This window comes from Palaemon carinicauda, chromosome 4 (assembly GCF_036898095.1).
Source record: "Palaemon carinicauda isolate YSFRI2023 chromosome 4, ASM3689809v2, whole genome shotgun sequence".
Lineage (NCBI taxonomy): Eukaryota > Metazoa > Arthropoda > Malacostraca > Decapoda > Palaemonidae > Palaemon > Palaemon carinicauda.
The window spans coordinates 54,804,936-54,818,289 of NC_090728.1; the positions used below are offsets into that span (position 1 = coordinate 54,804,936).

General features: G+C 35.4%; 1 protein-coding gene across 7 annotated transcripts in view; it reads right to left on the minus strand.

Annotated features, from left to right (window-relative positions):
• Nucleotides 1–12,522, minus strand: part of LOC137639968 (membrane-associated guanylate kinase, WW and PDZ domain-containing protein 1-like) — a 36,725-nt gene extending 24,203 nt beyond the window's left edge. For 2 of the 7 annotated variants that reach the window (XM_068372297.1, XM_068372295.1), the window contains exons 1-8: nucleotides 8,594–11,620; nucleotides 7,798–8,161; nucleotides 6,394–6,608; nucleotides 6,042–6,215; nucleotides 4,479–5,369; nucleotides 3,810–4,007; nucleotides 2,848–3,036; nucleotides 1,136–2,531 (exon numbers count right to left, since the gene is read on the minus strand). In XM_068372297.1, coding sequence (XP_068228398.1) covers nucleotides 1,136–2,531; nucleotides 2,848–3,036; nucleotides 3,810–4,007; nucleotides 4,479–5,369; nucleotides 6,042–6,215; nucleotides 6,394–6,608; nucleotides 7,798–8,161; nucleotides 8,594–11,477 — 6,311 coding nt within the window. In that variant the 5' untranslated portion in view covers nucleotides 11,478–11,620. Of the gene's footprint in view, nucleotides 1–1,135; nucleotides 2,532–2,847; nucleotides 3,037–3,809; nucleotides 4,008–4,478; nucleotides 5,370–6,041; nucleotides 6,216–6,393; nucleotides 6,609–7,797; nucleotides 8,162–8,593; nucleotides 11,621–11,965 lie in introns of those variants that run through there. The other 5 variants (XM_068372301.1, XM_068372300.1, XM_068372296.1 and 2 more) reach the window with 5 other exon arrangements.
• Nucleotides 12,523–13,354: the final 832 nt, after the last annotated feature.

A 13,354-nucleotide genomic window follows, 5' to 3' on the forward strand; every position in this document is an offset into this window, starting at 1 on the left:
TTTCTGTGCATATCCAAGATAATAAACTTGAATACCACAGTAAATGTCAAGTCTTGAGTATCTTACAACTATTATTCACTTAAGAAACATCCAATGGATGGGAACCAAAGTCATTCAAAATGTAAGTGGGGCATCCACAGTAATCTTCTTAAATAAAATGTTATAAAGAAGGACTACTTCCATATTACTGCTATTAGCATCATAAAATAGTCTAGAGAGAGAACTAAAGCACACAATTTAAGTCTCATATGGCAGGCCCAAAAAGACTTGTTCTTAAATGAGAACTAAATATTGGAGAAAGACAATGCTAAAATAAAGAACCTTACAGGAAAAGACATATGGAAATGATTGAAAACCAAAATACAAAAGACAATGCAGTTGAAACTTGAGGATTACTACCTAGAACATTTACTGCTGTCCAGTGTGTTGAGCACAGAACACGTGATAAACTACTAAGATATTCTATTTTTTGAAAATGGTGATAGCAAATAATCGTCAAGCAGAATTTAAATGTTTAGACATCACAAAACATAACTACAGTACCTACAATTTCAATTTTGTAAAAGTTCTACATGAGAAGAGATTTTGAGATAATTATCTAACGTACTGTTAAGCACAGAATAATCCAGAGAACAATAAAGTGTCTTTGCAGTGAGGATACATGAGCCTTGAATGCTAAATTTCTAGTGAACTTCCTAACTGGATATAATTTTTACCTCTCATTTAAGAACAAATACCTTGGCAAATAATAAAGGAGTCTATAATTCAAAAATTACAATAACTTACAACTATAAACAGAACAATGCATCTATAAGCTGGTTGACTTAATAATTAAACTCTATGCATTTTACCGCTTACATCCGACAATACATAACACATACACAACATAAACTCAATCACTTTCACTATATTAACCTCAAACAATAGCAATCTTTTCTCAAAAGAAAATGTGGCTCTATTTATAAGCTGTAACTAGGAAAATTTACCACATAAAATACAGTACAGTATAATGAGAAAGCATAACTGAAGTTAGTGGTAGTTCCATTCAAAAGGATTTAACATTCACTAAAAATATTTGAAAACTAATTCTGTAGGAAACATCATAAAGACAATAAAATCCAATTTTCTACATTACCTTGGCATACTGACAGGTGCTGGATGTTCATATTCGAAGCTAGTAGATTCTTTTCTTCTCCCTAGACTATCTGCTTGATTACCATACCCGGCTGAATTATTTTGACCATAATACATAGGATATGGGTTCCTTGCTGGAGGGATCTGTGCCTGTGAACTATACCCTGAATCTTGACGAGGAAGGTCATACCCATCTTTAGGGTATTGCATATAACCGTATCCTGAGTTTTGTTCACCATGCCCACTATGATTATTGTTTATATGGTTATTATTACTGTTGTTATTACTGTAATAAGGGTCCTGTGAAAAACTATGATTACCATATTCCCTTGTAGGAGTTTTAGCATGGTTTCTCTTCATTTCATATTCATAAGCCTGATCACTGTGCTGTTGTTGATAATACGGGTCTTGAGGATACATGTCATTAGAATGATAGCTATTGCTGTTCTGCATAGGGGGCCCATCGCCCCGAAACCCTCCTTGATCTGGTGCTCCACCACGCTCACTTAAGTAATTTTCATAATTATTTTGTTCTAAACTAACTTGGCTCATCTGTCCTGATATGCTGTTGACTTTTGCTGCATCATACTGAGCGTCCACCTGGCCTCCTCCAGTGTATGAAAAGGCTCCTGGAAATGGTGCACTACTAGAAGTGGGAGTGTAAGGTGGCCGATAATCTGTCACACTTTCACCTTGTCTATTAGCTTCTCCTGGTGCACCAGTATCAACACTAGTCATAACATTTGGGGTTTTTGGTCTGTTACGTGTATCTACAAGAGGCGTCTTCGGTCTATTGGGGATAACTTCCTTAGGTTGGGAACTGTACATATCTGCAGTTGGCGTTTTACTTCTAAATAAACCACTAGCAACTCCAGCTTTTTTTGGACTAGACTGTTCTTTTCGCATCCCTCTGGACTTTGAAGGAGAACTCACTCCTCCTCGTTGCACCATAATAATTGCTTCTTGACCATGGGCACAGTCTTTTAAAACCTGAACCACTTCTGTATGACTCATTCCCTTCACATTAATATTGTTTATGTCTACTAGAATGTCACCTTCTATTAAGTTTTTGCATCTACCACGATCTAATATTTTTTTCACCTTTTGTCCATACGCACTATCTGCTATAGTAAAACCAAACCCACCAGTTCCCTTAACAATCGGTATAGTCAAATACTCAGGTTTACTTAAAGATGATGGGTAAAAGTCTAAAATGTCAGGGGTATGATCAAAATTTTCTGAGTTAAGAAGGTCGGCACTTCCAGGTCTTGGCACCTGCTGAACTCTCTCTGGATTACTTAAATCTGGCATAGACTTTGCAGTGTTCATGCTTTCAGAGGAATTATTTCTCGACCTTTCATAACCTTCACCAAACACTGATTTCGTAGACCTTGAATCTGTAATAAGTTGAAAAAAAAATATAGTATCATTCTGCATTTAAACACCATGCAAAATATAAGGAATTAAAATCAGCCTTTTTAAATATGTACCAATAAATACAAACATATTCTCTAAAATAAAACAATAAATTCAAATTCTTTTCAAGACAATTTAGAATAAAAAAATCAAAATTTTTACATTTCATAATATCCAGTACAGTACAGTACTTTAGCTATGGCAGAGAACAATAACATAGCAACAAAAAGTAAAAAAGAGAAATACTGTACAATAATGAACAATGTCAATCAAAGTTCAAAACCTTTCTTCACTGACCTGCAGAAGTAACAGCTACTGTGGTAACAATTTCAGTATTTGGGTCATTTGGATCAAAAGGCAACGGATATCCACGGCACACCTCTAAATACACAGTTCTGCCAGGATCTATGTTTTGGAACATATTGACAACATCTGCATGTGTATAGCCTAAGACACAGGTATCTCCAACATACACAAGCACATCACCTGCAGCATAGAGAAAATGTAAGATCTCCAACTAGTTTACAGACAGTACAGTACACACAAAAGCAGATTTTGAGTATTAAAATTTATTTTGGTACGTATCTCTTGGTCACATTTATAGAATCTAAGAAGTGAGCTTTCTAAATTAATTTAAAATTCTTTTTCTCTTTATACCCTATACCCTGCCCCTCTTGGATCTACCAGGCGAGGGAAATTGGCGAGAGTTCATTGGGTAGAAACCATGCTTAGGGGTTCAGGACCTAAGAGTTCTCACAAAGTTTTTGCTTAAAAATGAATAAAATTTACTATAATTATTCATTTCTAAAAGAATAAACCTATGTACTTTCTTCCTGCAGCTGCGGATAAAACTATCTATAAAGTTAAAATAATTCCTCTCTCTTATCTAGGAAGAGGAGTCTGTTTTTCTTTGAAGATGGAATTCCCAAAATAAACATATATTCTTTATTGTACATACAATAGGATTATCTAAATTTTTCTAAATAAAATTGATTGAAAGGTTCTTTCAGAAATATGTTTAAAAAGGATAAACCCTCTCCTGTGAAATCGAAGTTTGTTAGTTGAAAAAATAAACTAGCAGAATATTTCCTGTAATAAGAACTTAATCTACACCTGTTTCCAAATCTTATTGTATTGTATATTCTTTTCAATAGTCTTTTCTTTTGTCATCAAAGGGCACTTAATCTTTTCAATAATTACTACAATACTCCTGGTAATAAAGATCATAAAATTAAAAAAAAAAATTCATAACAAATTACCTGTGCGTAGTTTTCCATCTTGCCAAGCTGGGCCATTGGGAACAACACTTTTGATTTGTAAAAATTCCTCTTCATTGTCATCACCACCAACGATTGTGAATCCAAGCCCTCTTGAAGATTTGACTAAACTGGTTCTTATGAATTCGCCTTGTAACTCCGCAGGGTTACGCGTAAATACTACACTCTGCCCAGATCGGTCTGTAAAAGAGCAATAGTTAGAGACTGCTAAACAGATGATTTACACAATGTTTAGTATCAAGAATGTGGCATTACAGAATAATAAAAAGTATTAATTTGAGTTATATTAATTGATGGGCCATAATTGGATATAAAATGTATTACATCTTCAGAATTAAGATTATATAATGTTACTGGTTACCTGTTATGTTAGTATACAAAAATATTCAAACCGACCCACTCCAAATTTTTCGTTATTCTGTTTGCACATCCTGTTAGTGTGTTAATATCATTAGTAAGCTTAACATATTTCCACACATCAGGTACCTTTGGAGAACAAACTGATCTGGCCCCATCCTTCAGCACACCAGCTTTAGACATACAAAACACATTTTAGTTGTCATTCTCGAAAGGGGTTAAAATGCCATAGCCAGCCCAGCAGAGCATTCATCGTTAACAAGCAAAAAGCCGCCAACACTATCTGTAGAATACCTTTCCGTCTCAAGCTGACTGCTGATACTATAGGATCCTCGCATGGATGGTAGAGAGGGGAGGAAGATGGGGTAAGGGCAGCATAAGGATAATAACTAGAATGTGATCTTTGGTGAACAGGGGGATATGATAAATCTGAATTGCTAGGTAATGTAGAAGAGAAAAACCTAGAAAGAGGGTATGAATGAGGTGAAGGGAACTGAGGAGGAGTACCAGGGAAAATTGGGGAAGCTGAATATCCAAACATATTGTTGGGAGAACCAGATCGTTCAATGTTGGTAGGACATGGCTTGGAACTACTGGCTCTGGGGCTACTGTAAGGTCTACCAATAAATGAGAACGGTGGAGGACCTTTGGGAGATGAAGATGCCTGTGGCATCCTTGGATACAAGGGATTTGTAGTGTCTTGATAACTAGGAAAATGTGGCTTAGCAAAGTTGGGAACAATAGTCTGATTGAGAGTTGGATTTTTCACTTCTTGATTACCGACAGACTGACTAAGGTTAGGTTTTTGATTTTTGAAAGTTTTACCAAGTTTTCCACTTGAGGCCTGATCTAGGTAAATATTACTATGGGATAATGCTAAATTATTTGGCTTAATAACTTGAGAATCTTGAGAAAGATTTACTGTTTTGTGAGGTGTACCACTAGCTATATGTATAGGATCCATGGGATAAGATATTGTTAAATTTTGCCTACTGGTAAGATTGGAGTGTTTTGGTGAAACATCAGAATGTTTGTAATTAGGAGAAAGTGAGCGGGGACGAGGGAGGGAATTCTTGTCCATACGGTTGTGAACCCGAATGTACGTTTGCTGCTCTTGCACCTGCAGCTTTGATTCTTTGCCTTCTGATGCCAAGCACGGTAAACAGGGCAGGTACAGCATGAGCCCTAGAACAACCCAGAGACAATCCACTTATAAAAAAGTAGCAAGCAAGTCAAACGTTTTAGCAGTAAAAAAACCAATCATTGCTTCAAGTCATAAACATCACTTGCTTGCAAATCAGCTGACATGAAATCATTCTATTTGTGACAAATACAAGATAGGACAAATAATCTAATCAGCAATGAATGAGCATCAAAAACAAAAAAACCAAAATAAACAAAACAAACGAAACAAACAAAAGGAAAAAAAAAAGAAAATAGCGAAGCTTAACTTGTCTCTGGACTGCTATGACCGAGACTTTTATTAGGCAAAACTACTAGTTGCATGCAAGACATGTCCCCTCTTATGCCAGAAAATTAGAGAGTTAGAATCCCTATTAAAATCAGCTAGCTGACACTACAAGACTAGAAATTCATTAATGTACTCAATGGAGATATTATGACTAAACTAAACATCATCATCAATGGGGTATGGCTCAGAGGGGCCATGCCTGCATTGTCTAGAGGAGATAGCTAGGTTCATCAAAGGCAAGGTGTTCACAAAGTTTTCCTCTTGATTGGGAAAAATAAAAACAACACACTGTATAGCAAAATTAGAAGCATAACACTGATACAGTCATCCTAACCACACTGCCTTTTCTGAACACTGGAAAGGAGAGATGGAGCTTGCTTAGGTACCTGTGTGGGAAGACTTTAGATCACACTCACTGTTTGCGCGTTTGTGACCATTACTGGAAGGGGGCCGAGAGGTTTCATGAGGATTTGGGGGCGGTGCTCCACTAATATCACCAACTGACTTCTTCTGTCGAGGAAAGGTGTTGTTGCCACCCTCACTTGGACTACTCCCACCACCTATAGGAGCAAATGATGATTACAAGAGATGTTTTAAAATATTCTCAAGACATATTGTACAGTAAATGGGAACGTATAAACAAATTAGTACACTAAATACTTAAAAGGAAACAATTATTGTTACATATATAGCAGCACTCAACATCTTTCTTGAATCAGCATAAATTGTTCAATTTACCTTGAACAGGGGGAACTGGTTGCTTTTTCGCAACTGTCACAGGGTTTTCGTATTGTGTTTTTCGATTTACATGGTCTATATAATATGTACCATACTGTGGATCATCTATACGTTCCCAACCATATGGTAACTCGTCTTCTGTACACTCTTCAGCATTTCGCTTCTGAACTCTGGCTAATCTCGGATCTAACCAAGAGGAAGTACCAGCTACATGACTGAAAATGAAATAAAAATAAATTAGAAACTGAGAAAGCTACAAATAATGAAAAGAACAAATGATACCAAAAGTCAAAATATTGGGAATAAATCTTTTATTTACTGACCTTTATATACAGTACAGTGCAATATTGACAAACTCTGAACATATTCTCTATCATCACCCATCTAACCAGCTTTAACAGGACAAATGTGGGTTTACATAAGATATAATTTCTTATTCTAATATCATATATAACAAAATGTCCAGTGGATCTAATTGCAACATTCTAACATTTAAACTTCTAAAGATAAGAACCTAAACTTTATCTGCTTCATACCCTTTTTCTATCCAAATAATTTGTATTTTTTCCTAACTATACAAACCTGAGTCCTTTAATATGAGTATACTTTCAGCATAGCTGAACTCAGCTGTTAATATTTATAACTAAATGTTGGTATATTTATAACCGAGTGTTGGTAGTTACTAGTGAGTGGCTGGGATGTGGGGTTTGCCTGCCACCTGACACCTTGTTATAAATCTTAACAGCCTAAAAAATACTCCTATTAAAGGATGGTTTATATCCGTGTAGGAACAAATAAATTTTAATGATGGAAAACAATCAAAATTGTCTTAGTGAAACTTACAATATCTTCCTTCATACAGTATATGATAAAGACAAAAGTATTAGAATTAAAATCATGAAGGCTACATCATCAAAAATTGCAATTTCTTTCTGAATGTCTAACTTGTTAAAATACTGTACATATAATTGTTTAGATTTTCATTTTCATAAACCTATGGACATAAGTTTCCCTTCTCTTCTTTAGCTGTACGCGCTTTCCTAGAACATATCGCGTTATCTCACATAGCCCTCATGGAAACTTGCATGGTTTAAAACTTTATAATAATTAAGTGATGAAAAAAGAAACTATATCTCAATAACAGCATCTTATGAAAACATAAAAATAATCAATTTGTCAAGGATATAAAATTTGGCTTTGTATATATCTGTCTTAAGATAAGAAAAATACATTTTAGCCCATATTTATATAAACAGTGAGAGTAAACTTACTGCTTATACAAAAATGTCTTAAACTTTAAAGTTGATAATGTTTGTAATATGATAAATTGCATGAAAATACAAGAAAAAACAATTATAAGAATAAATTTCTACAGATAAGAATAACATAATACTGTATACATACTCAATATAATATGGCTCGCCATTTTCAGTATAAGCCTTTTCCCAGTTGTATGGCAGAGGCCCGAGCTCTCCAGATGCCGGAGAGTCTGGGGGATGTAGCTGCATGCCTCCATCTTCTGCCACCATTGTTGAGTGCATCCCAGAGGGGCTATACTGGTCCCCCTGTGGGTAAGGGTGGCGTGGAGGTTCAGAGGGTGGTTCTGCAGTGGTAGTGTTAGCAGCCATGGCTTCTACATTGGAGCGGTTACGTCTTCGTTTGCCCTCTGAACTGGGATGAGCACCTGGTAACACTCCACCTCCAGCTGCTCCTCTGGTTAAGTGATCAGGTGGTAAAGATGGAGGTTTGGGGGTGCCGTAGTGATTGCCTAGTGAAACAAAATCAAAGCAAAATAAACATGAGTACAATCTCCACACGTAATATTAAAAATCACAAATATAAAATATATTTTTAATATGTTCCATTGAAAAATCTACCTTGCAAACAAATTACTGTATATCACAATATTCTTTTCAAGAAAATAAAGAACAGACTTTCAAAACTACTAAAATGGAAAAGATACCATGTTTTAGAAACAAGAAAAAGGATTAGAGGGTTAGTGAATTCAATGCTTGTTTTACTAAATAATAAAAAACGTCTGAAATCCCATTACTACTACAAGCTACAACAACCTAGAGATGCAAGTTGGTAAACTATAAATTCCATTGATTTTGTGAAACTCCTTGTCTTGAGTATTCAAACATGCCGTACATACAGAAACTGTTTTTTATCCTTATATTCGGATGCCCTAAAAACTTACCACTAATCTTTGATAGCCGTAATGTTTTTACAGGTTGATTTGCTAAAACACGCTCTTCTCTTTTACATGGCGATTTAATCAAACTAAAACGTGTTGGTGAATGTCGGCTGATAAAAAGAGTTCTTTGAGGGGGTGCTGTTGGTTCTTTCTTGGGAAAATTTGCAAATATAGCAGCTGTTTTATTGACAGACTTAGTTCTTACAAAGTTATTGGTGAGGGAACAATCACTGGACCATTCATCTGAATTAGAAAAAGTTTCATCGTTCAAAAGCTGACCATTTTTGGTTTCTGCAAGAGGAATGGACATGCATTTGCAAACAGCACTTTCATAGGGCTCAATAGTTCCTTGAAGTTCTGTAATGGCTAAACCTTCACGATTTGTAATATCAATGCCTCCATTTTGTGGAGATCCTGAATATTTTATATAATTCACTCTACTGTCCACTTGTTTTACTTCACATTTGAGAATTTCTTCTGATTTTTTAAAATTCAAACTAGATTTATCAGATATTTCAAATTGTAATTTATTCAAATTTCTGCCATGAACAGCATTCGAAATTTTTCTTTGTGGGTTGTTAGACTGTTCTTTTACTTCTGGTTTACTAATTTTTTCTTCCGGTTCTTGATATTGAAATGAATATTTCTCTTTGTTATTTTCTTTCCTGCAATGATGAAAAACTTTTTCACTTGTTCTCGTGCCTTCAACATTATTTTTCACTGTATATAAATTTTGCTCTATATAGCTTTTGGGATGCACAGACTCAATTACATCATTTAGACCTTGACATTTCCACTCTCTGGATATACTAATCGCATCATTGTGGTAACTACTATCCTTTACATATCTACGCTCAGTAACATCTTTTGTATCTGGAATTTTCTTTGGAATGATTTTACCTTCACTGCAAGTGTTTTCCCATTTCTGCCTCAACTTCTTAAATGATTGAGTATCTGCATTGGTGGCTACGGAGAAATCTTTTGAAATGCCGTTCTTTCTAATTTCTACAAAATCAGACTCCTCAGCATTACTGAATTTTGATTCATTTTGGGTAGTATGAGAATGATTACCATTGGCAAAATCATTACTTAGGCCATTTACATCTTGCATTTCCTCAGGAACAATTTCCTTATTCTTGAAAGACGACTTACAATTCCCCACTTCTTCAACATCCTCACTCACAGTACACATTACTTCAGTTCCATTGCAAATACTATAATTTTTATGATCTTCCAAATCAACTTGGGCATATGAATTAGTTTTATCATGAATACTTTTATCAATCAGGATATCATTAGAACTATTCAAGTTTTGATCTACATCCATTTTAGATGGAGACAGTTTACTATGATTTAAAGTACATTTAGAGGCTGAGTCCACTGATACGTTGCTAGATATAATATCCTTTGAAAATGTTGTCCTGATATTTACGCCCTTAAATGATTCCTTGCATACTTCATTGTGTTCTTGATGACAGGGAATATCCATATCAATATATGATTCTCTGTTTGTACTACATGAGTAAAGTTTTTCTTTACTAGCTATCTTTCCATTGACTTCCATATCATTTCCATCAAATAAACATGCTGACTTGATGGGCTCATCAACTGAAAGCTCAGGTTTACCATTCTTGTCACATTTATTTCCATTAATAAGAGACTGACTACAAACTTCTCTTTCTTTTGAAATCTGAACCTGTACAGGTGGGGAGTCTGTAGTGATACTGTTTTTAGAAGGAAGTGTAGCACAAGGCCTTTTATTACTGTGTGATTCATATTCCCTCTGACTATTAATAGTTTTACCAATCTTTTTAAATGAAACAGCATTAGAATTTAAGGATTCTTGGCTAACAAATTCTTCTCTATACTGTAAAGAATTTGTTCTTACTCCAATCTTTTTTCTCTTACAAACTGATGGTGTGCTTTGAACTTTACTACCCTGTTTGTTTTGTTGCTGACAAATAAACTCACCAAGGGATGAACTTCTTGGTGGCACCTTTGGTTTTTCCTTGGGCAAAAATTTGACGGAACATTTTTCATCTACTGTTAAGGTATACTTTGGAAACTGATATTTTTTACACATATCCTCAGCATGAGAAGTTGCCTGTGTAATATCCTTAATTTGGTCATGCTGTATTTTTACCTCCTTACATTTTACGGATTTACTAAATTGTGATTCTTTAGGAGACTCTTGAGGCAAGCGTGTTTTATCTTCTACTGAAGATTCTAAAGTCTTTTTATGATCCACCACAAGATCTGAATTTGGTTCCTTACTTCCTAAAATTTCATCACATTCCTCTCTACTTTCAGAATGTTGGTTGGAATCTGTACTTTTACTAGTGTTAAGAGCAATACTACTTTCAACATTCAGGTAATTGCAGGTAAATAAGCCTAAATTTTCATTATTTGATCTTATTACAACAATGTCCTCATCACTTGCAGTACTGTCCAAGCCTCCATCTACAGATTCTTCATTATCTAACAATGAAAGAACATCACTATTGTCATTTAAGGGCAAGGTGCCCTGCATAGGGGTGTCCTGTACATGGTTAATGCACTGAACAAAATCTTCATTGCCAGAGTTCATTAGTTTACCACTGACTGTATGTTTTTCAGTCAAAATTGTATCAAAAACATCAGACCCTGCAGTTTCACTTAAAGGGTCATCTACTGGCTCTTCATTATCCAACAATGAAAGCAAATCAGCATCATCATCTGTACTTAATTCCTTTTGCATACTGACAATATAGTGGGATTCTCTATTATGGCTAATACAGTCACTTGAATCTTTATCATAGGACTCACATACATGTGCATCAATGCTACGGTTGTCAACTTTGCGGGCAGAATATATAATTTCCTTATCGGAAACTTCTTTATTATCCATCAATGAAAGAAAATCACTTTTATCAGAGTCAATCAAGGTGTCAGTAGATGATATTGAATTTCTACATGAAGAATTTTTACCATAAATATTGGCAAACGAAACATTATCCTCGTGGATGGTATCATCTGAAAATATTGACAGGCTATCACTTTCATCCGATTCTCTACCGGAACACAAAGAAACATTATCACTATTGACAAGTGTATCAGTGTCGCTTTCGTCTCCAAGCAATGCATTACTACTGTTCCACTCATCAAAATTTTCTTCAGAGTAAGTTGTATCTACTTCTATTAAACAAGGATTACTACAATTTTGGTAAGATAATTTTTGAGGCTGCTGGGTAAGAAGGGTTTGCGCTGTACGATGGCTACACGATGAAGCTCTATAACTAGGGTCTACTTCAAAAGAGGTCAAACCATTTTTATTTCGGGTATGGAGTCTCTTACTACAACTGGACAACCTGCGCACAACAGTGTGCCTTCCCTTACTCTTGGAAGCCGCAATGTGGTGGTTAGGAGAGGAAACATAAGCTTCACCTCTTAATTTGTGCTCATTTATCTGGTGTCGCTGGCTCCCATTACGAATAAAATACTCTTTGATCTCGTTAGCACTGAAAGTCCGGTTGAGTTCATGAAGGGACGGCCTCTGAGCTCCTTTCAATATCCGACTGGGTAAGGTTTTAATCTTATCAGAATGGTGTTTACGTGATCGATGTTGCTTTACTGGTAGAGAGAATGAGCGCCACAAACTGCTACCATCCTCTGGACATTCTATAGGAGTTTCAGGGTCAGCTCCTGGCTCACTCTGAGGCTCACTTGGAGGAGCATCATCACTATGGAGCCAAGCTCGTCCTCGTCGCTTGTTCATCCAAGGACTGAACCAAGCTGGCAGATTCCTGGATTCCATGGATGATACTGCGTGACTATCGGATCCAGCACTTGAAGCATTTGACGTACTGGAAACTAAACGATGTCGCAGCCTACGTTTAGTTATACGTTCAGCTGTCTGCCGCTGTTGAAAAGCTGAAGACACTGGTGATGGTATCGGCGTCCCGTATTCATAACCTGTAATCACAATACTTAACACACTAATCTTAAAAACACACTTATCAAGAATTGGATGGCTCTTGACAGTGGAGATGTTGGCAACACCTATTTCATTCCTTAAAAGAAAAATAAAGTTGAATTTAAAGTTTTAATTAAAGGAAAAAAGGTATATGAAATAGGACTGCTCAACATTTGTTAAACTGTAAGTCATGCAACTAAAGAAAACTGAAGATGTTAAGAACTCTTCCCTGGCTTTACATCCCATAATGTCTGCTTATTAATAACCCTATAAAAATGAGATAAATAAGAACCTTATTGTCCATTGTAGTCTACGCATACAGATACCCCATAGCGTATGTGCTGAAGCAGATTAATATGTGTAGCTCCATCACCACTCATAGATACTACTGATTACTATATCTTTGTAAGATTCAATTTATCAGTGGACACGAATGGTATAGCCCTTATCTTATCTTTTAAAATAGATCGTTTATCAGTACAAGCAATATTTATCAGTAGCTTGTTTTAAAGTTTTCATCTGGTTACAAACTGTATTATTTACTGTATTTACAAAATGAAAAGTTGAAGTACCCTACGCTCATATAAATTATGATCGATTAATTTGAAGTTTTCTGGTATCCTGATATCTAAGGTCGCTGACGCCGTATAAATTATGAATAAAAAGAAAATTAAACTAAGAACTACATTATATTTAAAAAAAAAAAAAAAAATTTTTAATAATTTTCTTTTGATATAAATATGAGAATATAAACTGCAAATGAAGTTTTAAAAGTAATTGAAAAAAGGTGTCACGGCAAAAATTCGAGTAGC